The 22,531-nt window shown below is 36.7% G+C and overlaps 2 protein-coding genes and 1 pseudogene across 3 annotated transcripts; 1 reads left to right on the top strand and 2 right to left on the bottom strand.

The window, feature by feature from the left end:
• Nucleotides 1-4,874: 4,874 nt before the first annotated feature.
• On the top strand, nucleotides 4,875-19,095 carry LOC129896838 (anthranilate phosphoribosyltransferase, chloroplastic-like). 2 transcript variants are annotated; one of them, XM_055972818.1, is made up of 10 exons: nucleotides 4,875-5,066; nucleotides 6,279-6,422; nucleotides 6,509-6,670; nucleotides 6,735-6,818; nucleotides 7,373-7,561; nucleotides 7,733-7,823; nucleotides 7,905-7,964; nucleotides 8,945-9,063; nucleotides 17,168-17,302; nucleotides 18,536-19,095. In XM_055972818.1, exons 1-10 carry the CDS (start codon nucleotides 4,905-4,907, stop codon nucleotides 18,710-18,712), a joined length of 1,323 nt encoding a protein of 440 aa, XP_055828793.1. In that variant the 5' UTR covers nucleotides 4,875-4,904; the 3' UTR covers nucleotides 18,713-19,095. The 2 variants fall into 2 exon arrangements, with proteins under 2 accessions (XP_055828793.1, XP_055828794.1); XM_055972819.1 differs by lacking the exon at nucleotides 18,536-19,095 and adding an exon at nucleotides 17,382-17,646 and having other exon boundaries at nucleotides 4,876-5,066.
• LOC129896839 (secreted RxLR effector protein 161-like) lies at nucleotides 10,417-15,051 on the bottom strand (annotated as a pseudogene).
• On the bottom strand, nucleotides 18,487-22,481 carry LOC129896840 (uncharacterized). Its single transcript, XM_055972820.1, has 5 exons — nucleotides 22,394-22,481; nucleotides 21,495-21,584; nucleotides 21,116-21,345; nucleotides 20,823-20,870; nucleotides 18,487-20,586 (listed from the first exon to the last, which is right to left on the bottom strand). Exons 3-5 carry the CDS (start codon nucleotides 21,263-21,265, stop codon nucleotides 20,413-20,415), a joined length of 372 nt encoding a protein of 123 aa, XP_055828795.1. The 5' UTR covers nucleotides 21,266-21,345; nucleotides 21,495-21,584; nucleotides 22,394-22,481; the 3' UTR covers nucleotides 18,487-20,412.
• Between the last annotated feature and the right edge of the window lie 50 nt (nucleotides 22,482-22,531).

Here is a 22,531-nt window from a genome sequence, read left to right as displayed (position 1 = left end):
AGTTTAGAATAAGAGCCTATTTGGATTGACTTATAAGTTGTTGATAAACTGTTTTTAATTTTTTTGAGTATTTGACTGACCAACTTAAAACCATTTTGTGCTTAAAATAAACCCCAAAAAATAATTGGGTCTGTTTGAATTAGCTTATCTAAAACAACTTATAAGCTGAAAATAAATTATAAGCAGTTTAAAATAAATTAAGTCAAACAGGCACTAAATCATGGTCTGGCATGTAACATGAGGCTGATGGGAGATTGGAACTTTAAATTAATTCACTAGTGTAATATTGTCACAATCCGATTCCTCGAGTGACGCCTACTATAACTCTCCAGTCAACCCGATATTCCAGAACTACAAGTAATGGGATGTAAGGGCAAAAGACCAACATTCAGCTAAAAATAATAACATAACAACAGGAACACAAATGAAAGAGCGAAAGCAAACCAAAACTATATACCTGGAAGTCACATGTACAGAGCTAGGTCCCAACTTCACCTAGATGGTTAGGCCATCGAGTACAAGCCCCAAAAGTGGACTACATAAATTAGACTGTTTAAAAAAGCAAAAGACAAGTCAATATATATATACAGAAGGAGGATAAATCCAGGACGTTGTGTGCTCAACCTCACCTCCAAGTCTGACTGCAGCTGACTCGAGATCAATGCTGATAGTTGGTGTTCGGACCTGCATCACGAAAACAGATGTAGAGTGTAGTACGAGTACCAAAATAATAGGTACCTAGTAGGCATCATAAATCGACTAAGCAAGAAAAGCAAAAGTAATATGAAATGCGAGTATCTACAACGCTACCAGAGGCAAGAATGAGAAAATCAACTAGGTATATACACGAGCATATTCACACATAAAAAGAGAGTAGCTAACTAAATCCGATCAGGCTCCCATAAACCCAACAGGTACGCTCGTGCACAAGGCTAAATTAAACCCGAGCAGACTCCCATAAGTTCGACAGGTGCAAAGAAGAGTCGAGGTGAAATAGGAGAAAATGACGAAATACCCATCAATGCCATAACTTCCCGCGGACTTGAACTGAACCAAACCGTGAGATTGAGGCTTTAATCGAAGATGAACAGAGTTAAGAACTTGAACCGGATGAAGATGAAGGAATCAAGAATTTGAACCGAGATTTGGAGTAACCAAGGACTTGAACTAAGGATAAGGATAATTGTGGACTTGAACCATATATAAATATCATCAAAGACTTGAACCGAGGCAGGGCTAAAAGGTAGTTATGGACTTGAACCACAGTTGCAAGCGGCAGTGGACTTGAACCACGATTGAAGAAGGCTAGGGTCTTGAACCGAGGCTATAATACCAAGGCAAATACTTGAACCACACCTGATGGAGTGAATTGGGGACTTGAACCATGAATAGAGGTGAATCAATCAAAATCAGGATCAACGACTAACCAAGCATCACGGGGAGTACTCCAAATTCGAGTGCCATCAATAAATCACTCCAGTCCGAACCACATCCAACAAGAATCGACGAGTAGCTTTCAGAATTAAGAATCGAGTGTACCGCAACCGACGAAAATAGGGGAATTATGGATATATGGTTCCAAGAGTGTGTTACTACCTAGCTAAGGTCTAGACTATCAAACTTAAGTCTGCTATATCAGTCTATAGGAAGTTAAGCCGTTCGAAACGATGTTAGAGAGATTTCAAGGTCTAACGACTCCAAAAGTGCGCAAGTCTTTGTCAATCACTAGTCTAAACCTAGACTAAGACCAAGAATGCTTCCAATAGTATAAACAAACCACACAAGAGCATACCGCAAGGTATGGATGGTTAACAATTATAATAGACATGATTCAATAATCCAAAATACCTGAAAATAGAGCTTACGACATGGATTCTAGGAATTTAACATACTTAACCACCAAACACCCCTAAATCCCCACAATTCTACATACAAATGCTTAGTCATGCTCAGTTTAAGGAGAGGGAAGCCGTAGCCTACCTGTGGACCGACTACGCAGCGGCGCTTCAAATCACGTTGTTGGAGCTTTTCCCTTCTATATGGTCTCAAAATGCTGCCTCGCTATCACAAATAGAATCACAACGTCAATACGATTGTTTTAACGCTAAAATTATCAAAATCGGAGACAGATCAATTTCGAAGTCAAAAACAGAAATATGGGACCCACTTCGATAATTCCAGAATTGACTCTGTGAAAAGGTCCTAAATACCACCCCTAATTTATGTTCCAAAATAAAACAAAATCGAAGCTCGGAACAAGCCCAAACAAGACATGCAAGAATTTCACAATTAAAGCTAAGAATTACACCAATCCAACAGCTATAACTAATAATTTACCTCCAACAACTCCTCCTCGACACTTTTCGATCACTAACCCACATAGCCACAACAATCCCGGACACCTGGACTTAGAAACACTCAATTCAGACTTGAATCGAGTAAGAAATCAAAGTTTGAAAAGCTGAAAAGTGAGCTTATCCCGTCTTTGATCTGAATTAAAAGACAATGATTCTCTCCGCGAATGAGGATATTAAGAAGTCAAACCTCCGTAACCGCGAAGGACATCCTGCGAATGAGGAGGGAAAGGAGACATAGCTCCGCGAAAGTGACCCCAGGCCCGCGAGCTCAGAGTTTTACCCAACAAACCTCCGCGAATGCAGCTAGGGCACCGCAAAATGCGGAGACCATATCACCTGGCCTCCACGAATGCAACCCTCCATCCACGATTACGGAGAACAAATGGGACCTGCAACATATTTGCTGCAACATCAAATTTTTGCCAAGTCCAAGATCTTCAACGGGATGCTTGATATTCGTTCGGAATTCCGTGCGCGTAAATGGACTATGCTACCCCATCAAATTCGACTTTCCAGACTCACGCATTCAAAATCTTCATAAGAGGTCATTTTAATAAAAAAATGGTTCCACACCCAAGTGTCATTTTTATCAATTTTCACAACAGGCCTCGAGATTAGATCGGAAGCTTCGGCCAGCGAACGAAAGGTCATTCTATATTGAATTTGACATTTTGGAACTAATTGTGCTGACGAAATTTTCATCCGAGCGCGTTTTTCAAAAATATTGACCAAAGTCAACCTTAGACAAAATTTGAAAGGCTAAATGCCAAATGACCCCAAACTCGTATCGAATGCCTTGATACTCGTGCCGACCATGCTGCTAGCCTAATTTGGCCAATTTCGGAGCTGATGAAACCGTCAAAATTCTGTTCTAAGGTCGTTTACCTGATGTTTGACCGAAATCAACTTTTCAAGTTTCAAAAGCTTCAAAACAGGGAAACGGACCTAAAACCCAAACGAACGATCAGGCTACCGAACAGTCAGTGCCAGCAAGTCATAAATGATTTGGAATCACTATAGAAATGCTCTAAATGCCGAATTGAATGCATTAACTAAAAAATGACCAGGAGGGTCATTACAAATATAAAAAGAGTGCATGGTTATAATTAGGGATGTACATAGGTCGGTTTGGTTTGGTTTTTCATTAAAAAATAACTAAACCAACTATTCAAGTTTATTAAATCTATAAACCAAATCATACTAACATAAAGTCAGTTTTTCGATTTTTCCTTTTTTTCAATTTTGATACAATTACACAATAATTAAAAAGGAGATCAAATATATTTTTACTTTACCTGTATGATGGACTAGAACTTAAAAACGTTAACTTAATAGAAAAATATTCAAAAAGACTGTAAAATTCATGAGTACAAGATACTTTCATTGAAATTTAAACGTGAAGAATGATAAATTTTTAAAATTAAAAGCTACAGTCAAACTAAATAAAAAATAAAATATTTACAAAGTACATTGTTAACTGTTAACTTTGATCTGAAATCTATAACAATATAATTGTTATTTTCGATTTGAATACAAAACAACATATAACAACAACAACCCAGTGAAATCCTACACCGTAGGGTCTGAGGAGGATAAAGTATATGCAGACCTGACTCCTACCATGGTAGGACGGTTGTTTCCGAAAGACCTTCGGCTCAATAAAAGCATAAAAGCATAAAAGAGGTTAGATAAACATATATGAGAAAGCAAATAACGAGAACGATAGGGATAAAATAGAGTAATCAAAGTACAGAAAGTAATAGATAATAACAGAAATCAGAGCACAAGAAATAATAATGCGCTAATGCGCCTACTAATAAGGAAGAATAACGAGACTATGTACTAGCCTTCTACCCTCCTATCTAGGGTCATGTCCTGGATAAGCTGTAGTTGCGCTATGTCCTGTTTAATCACCTCTCCCCAATATTTCTTTGGCTTACCCCTACCTCTCCTGAAGCCATCCATGGCCAACCTCTCACACCTCCGCACTGCGGCATATGTGTCTCTCCTCTTCACATGCCCAAACCATCTCAGTCGCATTTTCCGCATCCTTGAAATACAAAACAACATATTTACAAGCTCAAATTTGAAATAACATATCTAAACATTGACAACTATAAACTAATTTAAAATATATTAACAAAGTAGATTATAATTAGTATTTTTTATGTATTAAAAAATTAAAATTATATATATATATATATATTATATCAGTTTGGTTTGTGGTCAATTTGATTTTTTTCTATCAATATCAAACCAAATCAAGAGTGGTCAATTTTTTTTTCTCAACACCAAATCAACCAAATTAAACCAAATCAAATCATAAGTCAATTTTTTTTTCAATTTAATTTGATTCGTCGTTCAATTTAACTTGATGGTTTGACTTGTACACTACTAATAGTAATTAGGAAGGTTGAGCAGGTGGGGGTACATTGAATTGATTTCATATTTTTGGGTAGTTGGGAGTGGTATCCAAATCCAAATGCATTTATGGTTTAGACCAGATAAATAAACTAGTTCATCTCACATCCTTTACTAACAACAACAATGGCGGTGTTTGGAGTCTTTACCCTCACCCCCATTGTTTTTTCCTACAAAATTTCCCATTTGCAAACTCAAAAATATAGGAGATTGAATTGTGTAGCCACTCATTTGCATTTGCCTCCCTCTCCTTCTCCACTACACCTTCCTATTTTATCATCTAACCAGGTTAGCATTCAATCTCATTTTTACTTTACTAATGTTACCTTACATATCTTGTGTGGTGGAACTGTTCTACTTTTAATTAGAAGTTTTGATAACTAAAAATTTTGAGTTCAAGCTCTGGCTATGAAAAAAATCTTTTATTGAGAGCACAATCCCAAATGAATTCTGCAATGCACAATTTTACATTACATACGTATTACTATAACATCACAAAACTTCATCATTATAACAATAAAGTCATCTTGATGGATATGCTTTATCGTTATAGTGTTGTTAAAATGGTAAAGTTCAATTACCATTTTAAAATGTTAGAATGGTAACACCAAATGTGTGCACATGATTTTGACAAGTTCTTCTTGTGGATATTTATTTCCCCCCTTCTTCTTCCCCCTTCCACCACTCTCCATCACCACACAAGTTTTGAAAAAAGTTACAATATTTTGCTACTTGATTTTTTTTTCCATCTAGTCAGGTTTGAGTCTGGATATTAAGAAAATTTTATTGAAAACATCATTTGATCAAATGAATCTGCGTGATTCAAATTTAGTGTAACTACAATGTGGACACCCGGGCAAAAAATCAATTTTTTTTCTTCTTTTTCGTTGAAATTCGAATTTACTTTTTTATCTATCATTCAACACTAATACAAAACAGAGTATTTTCAATTTATATTTTTGCCCATCGCTTCTTTTGCATTTCATACTTGTACCCATAATATTCTCTATAAATAATTATTCAAAATTGACGGTATGATTAATTTTTAAATTTATAATTAACCTTCTCTGTCACTACAATGAAGATGAACATTTTAAGGAATAGAAATTCTTGCATTTTCCCTTCTTTTCAACTATAGTGACTTGTCATAAAAATATAAAGAAAGGAAAGGAAAAGTACATAATAGAAGAAGAAAGAAGAAGACAGAGGAAATGGACAAAATATATAAAGATTGAAGAGGAAGAAAAACAATATTTTCCAATGCACAAAATAAGAACATTTTCCTCTTGCAGAAGGAAAAAGTAAAAGTTCATGTGTCACATACGGATTCATTTATTTTTCCACGTAGGAGACATTTGTCAATACGAGCTAAATGTGAGAATATAAAAAAAAGTGTCAAAATGAAAAAATCTTGTTTAAAATGAACAAGGGATTCTGCCGATGGGTTTCGCCTGCTGCTGTAGAGGGTTATTGGCTTCTTTTTTTCTTAACTTTTTGCAGTTGATGGAGCGGTTGTTGAATAAGGAGGACTTGAATGAAGCAGAAGCAGAGGCATCACTGGATTTCTTGCTAAAAGATGGCAGTGAAGCTCTCATTAGCGCTTTTCTTGTTCTCTTAAGAGCTAAAGGCGAAACCTTTCGAGAAGTATGTATATTAACCTAACATGTCATCAATTAATGTATGTAGAATGAGTAAATCTTTCACCTTTTCATGCTTAATAAATAATGCAGGTTGTAGGGCTGGCAAGATCAATGATCAAATGTTGCAGAAAGGTTGAAGGCCTGAACGATTCCGTGGACATAGTTGGAACGGGGGGCGATGGTGCCAATACAGTGAATATTTCTACGGGAGCAGCTATTCTTGCTGCAGCTTCTGGTGCTAAAGTTGCTAAGGTTAGATTGACAACCTTAATTAATTATTGGGAGTTTTTCACCTGTAATGAGATAAGTTATGCAGCAAGGGAATAGGTCCAGTTCTTCTGCTTGTGGAAGTGCTGATGTTTTGGAAGCCCTTGGAGTTGCCATTGAATTAAATCCTGAGGTGAGTGAAAGGTCATTCAGTTGAATGAGTTTATGTAATCTATTAAATTAATATTTACACAATCAGGTTAGTAAAAGGCAATTATGGCTAAGGGAAATGAGGGAGGGGATTACAAGGTGGGGAATCGAACCTTCACCAACAAGCTGAAAATTTAGGTAGCCAATCAACGGAGCTACTAAGATTCCCTTCTTTCTGATCTCTTATGAAAGGGTGCCAATTTTTTTTGGACTTTGGTTAAAAGTTAGGTTAGTTTTGTCTACCCGATACACAACACACAACATCATCCCAAATAAGCACTTGTGGTTCGGCATGTTAATTTCTTCTTGTTGATTATGAATCTGCCAAGGAACAGGGTGGGGTTGGGTGAGTGGGGGGGGGGATTCATGACCAGTTTTCTTTAGACTATGTTTGTGTCACCTGATTAATGTGATGCATTTCAGTTTCAAGAATATTAGAGGACTTAAAGGTGACTAGCTCTAGATAGTAGTCACTGCGCTTTAAAACTCTTAAATTTCTCATCAGAAAGAAAATTGACTTGATTTTATATGCAATAGGGGGTCAAGAAATGCGTGGAAGAAGTTGGGATAGGTTTCATGATGTCGCCGCACTACCATCCAGCAATGAGGATAGTCACACCTGTGAGGAGGAAGCTTAGAGTGAAGACTATTTTTAACATCCTAGGGCCTTTGCTGAACCCTGCTTGGGTACCTTTTGCTGTTGTTGGAGTGTACAAAGAAGATATAGTAAGCTTTCTTCATTGAACAAAAGAAGACTCTGTGTGTGTGCGTGTTTTCTGTTGTATGATTTAGTGCATACATTCATATATATGTCAAAACTTTCAACCTATAGATTTAAACGTTTGATGGTTTAAGAACCTTAAAGGTTGAACTCATCATCTTATTCTGCATCTGCAGGTCAGCAGGATGGCCAAAGCACTACAAAGTTATGGCATGGAGAGAGCGTTAGTTGTTCATTCTGAAGGTTTAGATGAAATGAGTCCTCTTGGTAAGCGTTTTTTTTCCTGGTGTATAGGAATATAATCTTCCACTAGGTTTTATCAATCATGCAATGGGAATGGACATGCAGGACCTGGAATAGTCTTTGATGTTACACCTGAAAAGATAGAGAAATTCTCTTTCGACCCACGTAAGAATCCTTTTTCTCTTATTCAAGCACAGGGGCGAGCTAGGATTTTAAGTTTATGGGTTCTGGATCTAGCTCCGCTCCTGTTCAAGCATAATGATTGGCACCCTTTTTGACATATTCTAATTCAAAGTAATGTTTTGCAAGAGATCTGGTCTGCACATTCTCTAATCTGTTTTGTATATTGGGAGAGACTGTACAGTGACTTGACTACACCTGCTGTCCTGGTAGACCTGCTATTGATGTTCTGCGATGAACATTTATGTTTAACAAGATGGTAATTTTGGCTACCACGAGTTTAGAAAAAATAATATATAGGATAACATTGGTCCATACTAAAATATGTCAGAGTAGAGATGACCCATCACCAATAGTAAACGTTTACTTGATTAGAACTTCAATTGGCTCTGCAACTGCACAATTTCTTTTGATTACTGTGCAGTAATTACTGCTGATTGCAATACAAAAGAAAATGAGGTAACATTCTGAGGCACATTTCAGTTGTTGCATTTTGACTCCAAAAGAAGAATTTGTTGTGGAAATATCGTGGATTAACTAGCACACAATCACAAACAAAGAAAATAGAGAAGAAAAATTACACAAAGATTTAACGAGGTTTGGCTAGGCCTAATCCTCCAAGCAAAAGCAGAGAGAGTTTTCCACTATGAAAGAAAAAGAAGAAGTTTACAATGCTCTCAAGCCCTTAGGACTACTTTGTGTATCCTGTACAATACTTTAAAATCCCCAGCTATATCCCCTATATATAGATCCCAAGTATTCCCAGACCTATAAGGAAAAGGTTCTCCCAATCCTAAAAGGACAATATATTCCTTTCCCAAATCTATTAGGACAAAGGGTCTCCTAAATCAATAGGGATTATGAGTTTTCTAAAATATACAAGGAAAAAATTCAAGACATAATCAACAGAATCATTAGCTTTCTCAGTATCAAATTCTATAACTAACATTCGTGTATCATTGCAGTTGATTTTGGTATACCTCGCTGCACTTTAAGGAACCTTAAAGGGGGAGGGCCGGAGTACAATGCAGAGGTACTAAGGCGTGTGCTTTCAGGTGAAAGAGGGCCAATTGCAGATGCATTGGTAAGTCATTGTATTCCTCTTGGATCATTTCATGCTAAGTGTTTTCCGTAGTGGTTATTTGTGACACTACATAGATTATATACCTTTTCCTCTCATATGCTATACCTGGACCTCACATAATATCTTAGGATGTAGCAATATTAGTTAAGACTTGTGATACATAAGGTCATCACTCATCAGCTAGTAGATGGTGAAGAAAAATTCTGCTGATGTACTGTTCATCGATTGCTTAAATTGGTAAGTATCCTCGTGCAAAGTCTTGCTTTATCCTAGCCAACAAAGATTTGGTTCAGAATACCTTTTATAGTCACAGTAGTGGTGGAGTGCCTTAAATCACATCGTTTTGTTGACAGAGGAAATAGTAAAATTTAGAAAGTCTATCTCTCTACTACCACAAGTGTTTTGCTATATATAGGTATGGAAAATGGGGCGGGGCGGGGCGGTTGCGGGGCAAACCCGCATAAACCAGCAAAGACTTCAATCTGCCCCGCAAAGACTGATTTATTGTTTTAGCCCGCCCCGCCCCTCTCCGCTTAAACCTGCCCCACATAGTTTACTATTTTTTTATAAACTGAAAATAGAAACTCCAAATTAGAGTATTTTTTTTTTCAACTGATCACATCCTCTTTGTCACACAATGAGGTAAATATTCCAGGCGTTATTTTCCTTTACTCATGGATGCGTAATGACATTTATGTGTATAATCGATTGTTGTGTGGATATATTTATTGAGACTGAGAAAGAAAGAGATTAGTTTTAGGTCAATGAAGAATGAAAAGATTGAGTTGTTGATGTTTGGTAAAATATTAAAAGTCTTTGTACGAAGTTTGTTAGAATATGAATAGGTATATACAATCCTGCTTAGAATAGAAATAGGATTGAAATAGTAATAAGAATAGAAATAGTAAATAGTTTCCTACTTGGCAAAGGATTGTATATATTGTCTATAAATAAGGTCTCTGTGTAATAATGTAGAGACACAATTCAACAATATTTTTCTTATATATTTCTCACATGGTATCAGCGCTTCTATGATCTTAGTAGAAAACCAAAAAAGCTTCCGCTTTCGTTTGGCTATTGATTATGTTAACAAAAGTAGAGCTAATGATATATACATGAACCCCATATTCAGGGAAAGAAAACTCAGTCAGACAGGTCACCATGCGTCAATTTTTGGTGACTTTCTAGGGTTGTTTTGTATCAACCCCATATCCATCAGTGTTTGTGTAGCACTGTGTCATCTTTTTAGTGATTACTTTCTTATATCTAATTTGTGTAGCACCGTGTCATCTTTCCGGTGACTACTTTTTCATATTTAGTTTGTGTAGCACCGTGACATCTTTCCAATGACATCTTTCCAATGACTACTTTCTTATATATTATTTGTGTAGCACCGTGCCATCTTTCCGATACTACTTTCTCATATCTGATTTGCACAACACTGTGCATCTCTTCGAACTACTTTTCATATTTAATTTGCGTAGTACTGTGAATTTCTCCGAACTACTTTCTCATATCTGACTTGCATAGCACCATGTGTCTTTTCGGTGATTCCTCAAATTTGATTTTCGTAGTTCCATGCATCTTTTCGGTGACTCCTCAAATTTGTTTGCATAGGGTCGTGTCATTATTCAGATCCTACCCATATAATTCTCTTTTTAGTAGGGTTGTGCCGTCTATCCTACCCTATCCATATAATTTTCTTTCTCAGTAAGGCCGTGCCATCATTCTAACCGTACCCATATAATTTTATTTTTAAGATTGTGACTACTTTCAGCCATCAAATCTAATAATTCGGTGTATAAGCATGTTCTGACAAGTTTTATGTCGATTGTGTTAGTCTTGGTAGCCTTGTATGTCGATTGTGTTAGTCACTCTATGGTCTGAAACAGTCTTCTTGAGCTTGCTTTGAAAAGTTCAACTCTTCAATTCAGAAATTTATCACTCTGTGCTTTATCGACATTATGCATCAAATCCAGTATTTCAGGAGAAGACTGAGCACATTAAGATTGACTGGCATATGCATCAAATCTAGTATTTCATGAGAAGACTAATCACATTGAGATTGACTGTCAATTTTTTGAAGTCGTGATCAACTTGCAGATATCTCTCCAAGTCCCTCATCAGCCCTTGTATTAGTTGCATTTGTATCAAGCTTGGTACATATGACTTGTATGCACTAGCTTGAGGAGGAGTGTTAGAATAGGAATAGGTATATACAATCCTACTTAGAATAGGAATAGGAATAGTATAAGAATAGAAATAGTAAATACTATCCTACTTGGTAAAGGATTGTATTGTAGTGTCTATCAATAGGGTCTCTGTGTAATAACGTAGAGACACAATTCAATAATATTTTTCTCATATATTTCTCACAAAGTTAACAGGGTATCTTTCATATTTTTACAATCTGTGTATTGCTTGCATATATTTTTACACTATATTTGTAAAGTTACTGTGTTTGTATGAATAACATGCTGATCAATGCAAGAGTAAGAACATAGCTTTTGTGTGAAGAAGAAGGAATAGAGAATGCTTGCATTAAGAGTGAACTGAAGCAGTGAGCTCTGCTTATATACAAGTGTACAACTGTATCAATTCTAACTAATTCTGTAACCAACTAATTCTACTGCTAACTAATTTTACTGCTAACAATCACGTGCATAGCTGCTAACAAGCTAACAGCCTTCTAACAGAATAATTAGCTTAACCACTAACTATAGCTAATTACAAGGACTACATCTTCAAGGTACATCAACACATTTACTGATTTCCTTCACACTCCCCCTCAAACTAGGAGCTATGAAGATATTCTTCATTCATAGTTTGGACATCAAATGTATGTGCAATGACCTACCAAGTCCTTTAGTAAGGAGATCAGCAGGTTATTCTGTTGAAGGTATGTAGGAAGTGACAATCAGGTCTTCTTGAATCTTTTCCCAGGAACCTTGACCTCCACACCAAGCTCTCTGAACAAACCAGTCAGCCATATTACTTCTGCTACTAAAGATGCCATAGCCCTGTATTCAGCTTCTGCTGAACTTCTAGATACAGTGGCTTGTTTCTTTGACTTCCAAGAAATAGGTGAATCCCCATAGTGCACTAGATAACCAGTAATTGACCTTCTTCTGTTGACACATGCTCCTCAATCAGCATCACATTCTATCTTTAAAAGATCATCACCTGTAGTGGACATCAGTATTCCCAGTCCTGATGCATGCTTCACATATCTAACCAATCTTAAAGCTGCCTCCATATGGGACTTCTTTGGGGAATGCATGAACTGGCTAAGACATTGCACAACAAATGCAATGTCTGGTATTGTTGTTGTGAGATATAACAATCTCCCAATAAGCTTCTGGTAGCCAGTAGGATCACTAAGTGCAGAATCTGCATGAGTTGGTGGTATGTGTTGATCAAACTCCACTGTGGTGAGTTTCTGGTTCTGGTCCATGGGTGTTGTAACAGGCTTGGCACCTGCAAGTCCCATGTCTGCCACTAGTTCCAATGCATATTTTCTTTGATGCTTTAGGATCCCATCTTCACTCCTAGCAAACTCAATTCCAAGGAAGTATCTAAGTTCTCCCAAATCTTTTATCTTGAAAGTTGTATGCAATACATCTTTAGTGTGTTGAATCATGGAGTGGCCATTTCCTCTAAGCATCTACATAAACCAAGACTATAGCTATCTCCTTCCTTCTTTGTAAACAAAGAATAGTCTAATGTACTTTGGTGAAATCCAGATGAAGTCAAGGCTGGAGTAAGCTTTATATTTCATTGTCTGGAAGCCTGCTTTAGTCCATATAAGGACTTCAAAAGCCTGCACACCTGACCATCTTTCCTTTCCTTACCAGAGAAACCTTCTGGAATAGTCATATACACTTCCTCATATAGATCTCCTTGCAAAAATGCATTGTAAACATCCATTTGGTACAACTTCCATCTTGTTGTTGCTGCTACTGAGATTACAGCCCTTACAGTGGCCATTTTAACCACTGGGGAGAAGGTTTCCTGGTAATCCAGTCCTTCCTTTTGGCGATATTCCTTTCCTACTAATCTAGCTTTAAATCTCTCAACTTCTCTACCTGCTTTATATTTAATCTTATACACCCATCTGCATCCTATTGCCTTCTTCCCCTTGGGAAGTGGCATAATTTTCCATGTATTCTTGTCCTCCAATGCCTATATTTCAGCTTTCATAGCTTGCACCCATCTTTGATCTTTTGCAGCATGAGTAACTGGTAGGTTCAACCTCTGTTGAGAACTTGGACACAAAGCTTTGATACTTAGCTGATAGACCAGTATAGTCTATATTATTAGCAATGGAATACAAACAAGTGGTAGAACCTGTTTTAATCAAAGTCCTTGTGCCATATAGGAGGTTTGGATCCCCTCATTGAACTTCTGACCACAATATCATCAGTGGTGTCTACTGTTGTGACCACTGGTGGATTCAAGTTAGCAACCTCTTCAGGAGTTACCACATTATTGTTATTATTGTCATCAAGAGCAGCTATATCAAGAGGAGCAAATTCATTAATAGGAGGAACTACTGTATCAGTTTGGGAAGTAGTGTGAACTGGGATCATAAGCAGATCATCATAATAAAAGTGTTGGTGTGGCATGAATTGAGTTTGCTGATCCTCCACACTTCCTTTGAATGGAAAAACAGTCTCCATGAATGCCACATCCCTACTCACAAAGAATGTCCTATTTTCAAGATCATACAACCTCTATCCTTTCCGATAGACACTATATCCAACCAGCACAACTCTCACTGCCCTAGGACTGAACTTGTCCTTTTGGGTAAGATTGTGGCAAAGCATAAGCACCCTATAACTCTCAAATGCTGTAGTGAAGGGAGTTTACTGTATAGCATCTCAAAAGGTGACTTCTCACTCAGCACAGTAGAGGGTACTCTATTCAGAATATACACAGCTGGTTCAATACATAATCCCCAGAATCTATTTGGCAAACCACCTTGAAACTTGATTGCTCTAGCAGTTTCAAGTATGTGCCTATGTCTTCTTTCCACCACACCATTTTGCTGTGGTGTGTATGGACAAGAGCTTTTGATGCACTATACCATGCCCTTGAAACAATTCTCTGCAAGCATGACTGAAGAAGTCACCACCATTATCAGATCTCTGTCTTTGAACCTTCTTTCCAAACTGTGTTTCTATGTTAGCAAAGAAATTTTTCAACAACATCAATACATCTGATTTAAGTCTCATCAAGAAGACCCAAGTCCATCTTGAATAGTCATCTACAACAGCTAGAAAGAACCTCATTCCATCAAATGTTTCCCATTTATATGGTCCCCAAACATCTACATGTATCAGCTGAAAACTAGAAGTAGATTTACTCGGACTATGTGGGAATGGTAGTCTAGTTTGTCTAGCAAGTAGACATATCTCACAATGATGCAAAGTAAAAGTATTACTCTTACTAAAATTCTGAAACATAGGAATCTTCTTAAGGACATTTATCGGAACATGACACATTCTTTGATGCCAATAAGAACATCTGCCTCTTGTGTTGCTGCAAAACACCTGCCAATCCCAGATTTCTTGTTCCCTGCTGGTGAGAATAGAGTTTAGAGACCTTCCTCTTCCTTACCAATCTCCCTCACCCTCCCAGATGAGAGATTCTGAAACACACAACAATTTGGAAAAAAAGTAGCACTGCAATTCAAGTCTTTTGTCATTTTGGAAACTGACATGAGATTGAACTTAAAAGCTGGCACACACAAGACATTTTTAAGAACATCACCTCCTCCAATGTGACAATTCCCTACATGTGAGACTCTAGCAGAATCCCTGTGGGCAACTGGACTTGTCCTGCATTTTCTATCAATCCTTCATCAAGTGTGTATGGTCACTTATCATATGGTTAGTAGCTCCTGTGTCTACTATCCATTTTATAAATTCTGCCTGACTTGGAAAGAAAGTTGTACATGCCATGTTAGCACTACCACTAATAGTGCCACTTCCACCAGCATGAACATCTCTATTGCCAGAGGTGTTTGATGCAAACATAGGTTGCTGCTGCGTTGCACATACTGTTGAGGATATGAGTTAGATCTGGGCTGCATTTGTTGATGATAGTACTGAGACAAACTTCCTTGTTGTTGAGGATACAACATTTGTTGGTTGGAGTATACCATCTCCTGTGAACCTGCAGGGTTAGTGCCACGCATGGGATTCCTACCTAACATATTGCTACCTGTCATAGGTGCTGTTACCACATTGGCTCTTCTCTTCCCCTTGAAGTCAGCTGGATATCCAATGAGTTTGTAACAATCTCCTTTCACATGTCCAGTTAGATGGCAAAAGTCACACTTCTTCAGTTTGTTACAATCTCCCCTGGTATGTCCTTTCATATGACAATGATCACAAAAAATGTTTCCATTATGGCCTCTTTTCTGCTTGTAATCATCACCACCAGTCCTAGAAGTATACATAGCTGTGGGATTAGAATGTTCCTGCACCATTCTACTTGTTCCTGCCACAATCCTCTGACTCTCATCTTGATTTACCATAGCATAGACTTGGTTAACAGAAGGAACTTGTGGCATCATTAGGATCTGACTTCTAGCTTGACTGTAACTATCATTCAGTGCCATTAAGAATTGTAAAACTCTCTGATATTGTAAATGCTCAATGAATTCTCTAGACTTAGGACAATCAAAGGAAGGAGGAGGCATAATCGAATCATACTCATCCCATAGATCTTTGAGCTTAGAGTAATAGACAGATACTGAAGAAGTTCCTTGAACAGAAGTGAAAATTTCCTTATGCAACTGAAAAGTTCTGGAACTATTGATCTTATCAAATCGTTCCTTCAAATCCTCCCAAATCAAATGACTATTTGAACAAAACAGAACTCCACTTAAGAGATCCTTACATTGCACATAATCCATGATACGACAATAACATTACAACGATCCCAAAGCCTCGCTAAATCTCCACTGAATTGACTTCGCTTGACTGATCCATCGATGAAGCCAAGCTTTTTCCTGCCTAGCAATGCAAGTTTTACTGCTCTGCTCCATAAAGTGTAATTATCCCATCAAGTCAACATGATTCCAATTGATAGTGAACCAGGAACATCAGATGGATACAAAAATAAAGGATGATGATAATCGATAGGAGTTGTAGTCGCAGTAACAGAAGCAGCATTTCCCTTTAAATCTCCTGAATTCTCCATGGAAATGAACTGGAAAAGCAAAAAATTGAAAGACGAGTACATAATCTCTCAAATCCTTCACTGCATGTGATAGAATTTCCCTCGATTTGTACTCGCAAAGCTCTGATACCATGTAAAGTTACTGTGTTTGTATGAATAACATGCTGATCAATGCAAGAGTAAAAACATAGCTTTTGTGTGAAGAAGAAGGAATAGAGAATGCTTCCATTAAGAGAGAACTGAGGCAGTGAGCTGCTTATATACAAGTGTACAGCTGTATCAATTCTAACTAACTCTGTAACCAACTAATTCTACTGCTAACAATCACGTGCATAGCTGCTAACAAGCTAACAACCTTCTAACAGAATAATTAGCTTAATCACTTACTATAGCTAATTACAAGGACTACATCTTCAAGGTACATCAACACATTTACTGATTTCCTTCATAATATTTAGCAGTTCTTTAGTTTAGATTCCTTGGTTATATTTTAATCGCATAATATACATACAACTCTCTGTACTATGCACTTTATCAAATCTTTTAACTTTTTACAGTAGTATTTTTTTTGTTTAAACCCACAACCTGCCTCGCCCCGCATAATTTTTGAAAATATTATTTGAACCCGCCCTGCACCCGCACAGCCTTGACCCACCCCGCCCCACACCCACCCTGCCCCATTGCCATCCCTAGTTATATATGATTAGCCTTTTATAGATTAAAAGTTTTATATATTGACAGTATAAAAAATTAATGCCTTAACTGGATATTTTAAGTTACCATATCGAACTTGCTATGAAAGATTACTTGTTATTGTATATTTGTAAGTTAAGCTGATTTCCTATACATGATTGTCAATGTATAGAACTTGAACTCTTACTGATCATGTCACGCCTCTGTGTAAATGAAAATTTAGATACTGAATGCTGCAGCAGCACTATTAGTCATTGGGCGAGTTGGTAACTTAGGTGAAGGAGTAGCAGTGGCCCGTAAGACACATCAATCAGGGAAAGCTCTCAATACTCTTAACCATTGGATTGCTGTTTCGACGGTAAGTCAAAATCAGAAATTGTTTTACAACTTAAATTTCACCGTGTAATGGTCATTGAACTCATACTGCTGAAATACAGATTTCAGAATTATGAGCTCTTTTTGCTGGAGTAGAGAACAAAGAGATGACGTCTTCTGATCCTGGAATTTTTTAAAGTATTAATTAGGATTTTTCAGCATATCTCATTTTCGAAAACTGCTGAATTTTTTACTCATATTTTGTTTTTCATATTATTAGTCTGACATGTGCGTTTAGATTTTCTCTATTTGGCTTATCTTTGAATTTATGTTTATTATGTATAACGTCAGCTTGCCTTTGTTTATCGCAGTACTTTGTTATATTTATTGTTCTTGTCTTGTAAATTTTGCATTTTATTTTATTTTATTTTTTTAATTTTATTTATTTATTTATTTATTATTATATATTATTTTTTTTCTCCCACTTGGAACTGTGACTTTTGAGCCGAGGGTCTTTCGGAAGCAGCCTCTCTACCTCCATGAGGTAGTGGTAAGGTCTGCGTACATCCTACTCTTTCCAGACTCCACTTGTGGGATTTCACTGGGTAAGTTGTTATGTATAACGTCGGCCTAAGATGAGTTCAAATAGCTACACACATCCACCCAACTTGTTTTGGCTGAGCCACAATTCCTGCTTTTTATGTGTTAGTTACATGTATGGTCATGAACTTTATAATTATCTGTCTTTCTTAGCCTTAAAGTCCAAATGTTTTACTAAACTATTCAAATTTATTTCCCAGCCGTAGTTCTCTTTTTGTTTTGTTGGGAAAATATTCTGACATAAGATGACTCATGAGAATCTAATATAACTAAGATGACTCATGATAATCTAATATAATTTCCAAAGCAGAACAGGTTAAGGTAAAAAAGAGGAGAAAATAGAGTTCAATTGATGGTGTGACTATCTTCTTTTGGCAGAACAGTCGAGTTTGAACACATGAATAATATTTTTCTAAAATATTTTTGTTGGTTTGGAGATTTCTTGTTTAATGTAGAAATGCAAATGGCAGAAGAGACTAATGTTGGAAAAAAAGGCAGAATTAATTTTAATGATAAAAAATAATAATTTTGTGATTTTACTACTGATGAAAATTCAATGACTTTAGAAAAAAAAATAGTTTTATAACTTTCTTTACAAATACGATGAATATTAAAATTTAGCGATCATACATGAAATTAACATTTTATACTAATTGTGATTGTTTTCTGATGTAAGGGATATTATATTACATTTATAACAAAAGAGACATACAAGGAGCGAGATGTTGCGGAAATACTCACAGATCAGTGTTATTTATCATACATGTGGTGGGTATTTGTAGAGCCTAGCCTAGGGAGACTCATAAGCAGTCATTACAAAAAGAGATGTTCTGGGAAGCGTTATAGCATGTGACACGTCTTGATTCAGTAGTGTTAGACTGATCTTTTTCCAGCGGAGTATTGACAAAAAGAGAGGGTTGCTCCAACACAAAGGAAGGTGAAGTTGTAAGACGACATCCTTGTTTAGCAAGTACATTAGCCACAACATTTTGCTCCCAGTATGCATGTTGGATGGTTGGATTAGCGGAAGTGCCTGCAATCAGTGATGAGATTAGCATATAGTTGATTGTTCTTATTTACTAGTAGTGCAAGTACTTGTTTGCATCAGTATTGATATGTAAAGCTTGAAGCCCATTCTGTCTGCTATTCCTAAACCCATGTAGTAAAGCATGGAGCGTCTCGATTGAGTTGGCATTCATAATAAAGCCATAGAAATCCGAAACCCAGTTTCCTAAATGATAGAATTCAACTGCTTGTTGAACTACAAGAGCTGCATTAGCACACGTTGGTTAGAGTTTCTCAAGACATTGTGATTAGGAATGTTCCATAATTTCCAAAGGCGCACAGGAATCAGACTCTTTCAAGGGATATGGAAATTGAGATGTACTCATTAAAATGGCGACTCCATTTCAACCTTGGTCTTCCCAAACTTATATTGCAAGTCAGAGATGTATTCATTAAAATGACGACTCCATGGTCTTCCATTTCCACTGTTGATCCTGATGAGATGAATTGCACCATCTCGAAATAGATATTGGACTTCCTCTATGATGTCTGGTCTATTTTTAAAGATATGCAAGCTGAGGAAGATATCCAGGAACTTGAGTCCATTCAGTGAGTGAAGCCAGTTACTTTCCTGAGAGCAAACTGGATAAACCACATTCCTCTTCAATCCACTGCACTGTTTCAAGGGGATGAGATCCCTCTGAGACATTTTCCAAAAAATATATGGAATGAACGACATTCCAATCTGGAGCATAGTTTCAAGGAAATTAGATTCTTTGATCTAAATGTCTGAATACGTACGGAATCTAAATATGCTGCAGAGTGTGAAGGAGATCAGATTCACCTATAATTTGATATTTATTTAAGAACATATGAAATGAAGTGCATTCTTCTTCAGTCCGCTGCAGAGTTTGATGTAGATGAGATAACTTCTATAGATACTCATCTGAAAACAACAGAGGATGAACCACAATCCTCTTCAATCGGGGATGAGATTTATCTGGAAAATGATATCCGTCTAAAAAGCTAAGGAATGAACGGCTTTTCTCTAAAGACCAATATTTGTCAAACTCTGAAAATGGACCATCTTGCTCGTCGATTCAGGAGATGATCATGTTGAAAACATATGGAATGAACCATATTTCTCTTCATCCCACTGCAGTGCATGTATGAAATAATATAATTTCGTCTGTAATCACACAGATTGAACTGTATTCCTTTTCAATCCACTGCAGAGTGTCAATGAGACGAGCATCCTCTAAAAAAGAACAGCAAATTGCTTTTCAAGAAGCTGCAGTGTTTCAAGGGGATAAGACATATTTGAAGGCAGATATTCCTTACTTGAAAACATATCCAGTCTCTTAAAGCGAAAATATATACATATAAAAAACAAGAAGGAATAACTCCTCGAATTCATTGCATTAAGCCATGAAGTCATCGCTTTTAGTAACACAGCAAGCAGAGTTAAACTTGAGATAGCCAAACTCCCATCAATTTAAATATGCCTCTTGCCATGAAGATAGGGGCAGAGACCACCGACAGCTGACCTTAGCTTACAATTTTGCACTTAAGAATAGATGATGCCTCTTGCCATGAAGTTATGGGCAAAGACCACCAACTCCCCAGAATTCCAACAAAAGTTAACTCCTGATCTTTTAGCTCAACCTTTGCCAGAGAGAGAAACAGATAATCTGCAACTTCAACTTTCTTTGCATATAAAGACTGCAAGAAAATGTTTAACAAGAGAAGCTACTAGTATCAGTAAGTCACACTCTATAAGAAAACGAGCATATGTTTTCTAACTGGTAGGTGCCAAATCCTATTCACGATTTGATATACTATCCAGTATCCACTGCATGAATGCAAATAATTGGCTGTTTCGACTACATGAACTCGAAATAAAATTCCAGCAGCATCCATTCTCACACTACACTGAGCAGCTAAATCATGAAACTAACCTTGAACTTATAGATGAATGGTTGTTGGCGAATTGCTTGATTTCGCAACTGAAATATTTTACACCAAGTGTGAGTAAATGATGTCAGATATCCCCTCTTGAATGTGACATTGCTACGCGCACACCAAAATAGGAACTCCATTCACAATTTTTATGGAATAGACAGAGCAAATATATAACGGGAAACATTTTAATTAATCCATCCAACCACAAAATGATGATGACCCCAGTTATTCTGCACTGCTCTAATGCAGATGAAGAACTTGGATTTAATGTAAAGATGATGGTCCTTACCTGTTCGACAAGGACATACACTGATAAAGGGCTTGGCTTTGCTGTAAGAAGGATAAGAGTGACTTTAGCTGCAATAGTTATTGGTTGGCCCCAGTTCATCACCACAGTAATGACAAGCAAAAGAGGAACCACCAATTTCCCTAAAGACATTAAAAGAGATCTACGATCTTCTTCAGAATCTGAATCACTGAACAAGCCCAAATGGTGGCCATCCAATAGACCATCAGAACCTAGAATGCCATAAGAAAAGAGTAAATATTTGCATAAAAGTAATTAAAGCACACTTTCTTAAGCAGGAATAACATGCTGCAGTTGGAAAAGAGAACTGGTACATTTATAGTATGTATACTTCAAATTCTCATAACAATGAACTTCTCACCATCATAAGAATATGCAATGTGTGGAAAAAGCTTAATAGATCCAAGGAAAGGTGACAAACCAAATGTACTCCATAAAGTGTAATTATGCCCTACAAGTATAGCAACAATGAAACAAAGATCTTCATTAACAAATTATGAGTGTTTGGAATGGCTAACTAACAATATAGAACAAAAAGTACTAGCAATGTTTTGTATCTTTAAATGCACAACTTAATAAGCAAAAAAACAAATATAGCTCTTTGGTCTCATCCTCAATACTGAGATATGCCATAGACCAATAAGTTGATGAAAAGATTGAATTTTAAACAAAAAAATTTGATTCAACCATCTCTATGTCTACTTGAATCACATATTTTGAATACCAACTAAGATTTAGAAAACTAATAAATCACAAATAAAAGTTGTAAAATCAGGTTCATTCATTGGTAGAGCTATTTACTCTATCTCAGACATTTCTGGAACACCTCACAAGGGGAATTGTACTCTATAACTATCAATTGCAACCTACTCAATGATGCAAAAGGACAAAGATAAGCTCATTAAGTTATGTCCTCAATTCAGAATCTTTTATCAACAGGATGGGTGCAACCAAAACAAAACATTTTAATTAGTGAAACATTTGATTTACATAACATACCAATTCAACTTTAATAAGGTACAAAGATATAGAGACTATCCAAAAATTGCCTGAATTGTGAAATTTTCTGAATTAATGGTAGAATGTGTCAAAATTAGATCCCCGACAGTAGACCAGAGGCTTTAGGCATTTGATCAATGTCTTAAAATTTGCATCAACTGCAACAAATTTATGAAGAAAAAACAGGTATCTGAATTTGCTACAGAATTAAAAGGGACTAAGAAATAAACAAATTATTAAGAGAATGGGAAGATACGATACGTGGAATTCTGGAACGAGAGAGATGTATGGAGAAATCCCAAATGGCTGTAAATATCTTAGTGCATACATTATTGAAAGTGGAGCCTAGTAAATCACTACTTCAAATGGGGACACTCTTATTTTACCACGAGTAGTAGT

Source organism: Solanum dulcamara, chromosome 7 (assembly GCF_947179165.1).
Source record: "Solanum dulcamara chromosome 7, daSolDulc1.2, whole genome shotgun sequence".
NCBI classification, from domain to species: domain Eukaryota; kingdom Viridiplantae; phylum Streptophyta; class Magnoliopsida; order Solanales; family Solanaceae; genus Solanum; species Solanum dulcamara.
Note: the sequence above shows the minus strand (reverse complement) of the source record. Positions and strands in the feature narration are given on the sequence as shown.

Excerpts from the sequence above, each read along its gene's own strand:
- LOC129896838 (XM_055972818.1), top strand. The coding sequence starts at position 4,905 with ATGGCGGTGTTTGGAGTCTTTACCCTCACCCCCATTGTTTTTTCCTAC. Across the intron at positions 6,423-6,508 it reads AAGGCGAAACCTTTCGAGAA|GTTGTAGGGCTGGCAAGATC; the intron begins GTATGTATATTA and ends TAAATAATGCAG. Across the intron at positions 6,819-7,372 it reads CCATTGAATTAAATCCTGAG|GGGGTCAAGAAATGCGTGGA; the intron begins GTGAGTGAAAGG and ends TATATGCAATAG.
- LOC129896840 (XM_055972820.1), bottom strand. The coding sequence starts at position 21,265 with ATGTCTTTAGGGAAATTGGTGGTTCCTCTTTTGCTTGTCATTACTGTG. Across the intron at positions 20,871-21,115 it reads TGTATGTCCTTGTCGAACAG|TTGCGAAATCAAGCAATTCG; the intron begins GTAAGGACCATC and ends AAAATATTTCAG. Across the intron at positions 20,587-20,822 it reads CATTCATCTATAAGTTCAAG|TCTTTATATGCAAAGAAAGT; the intron begins GTTAGTTTCATG and ends ATTTTCTTGCAG.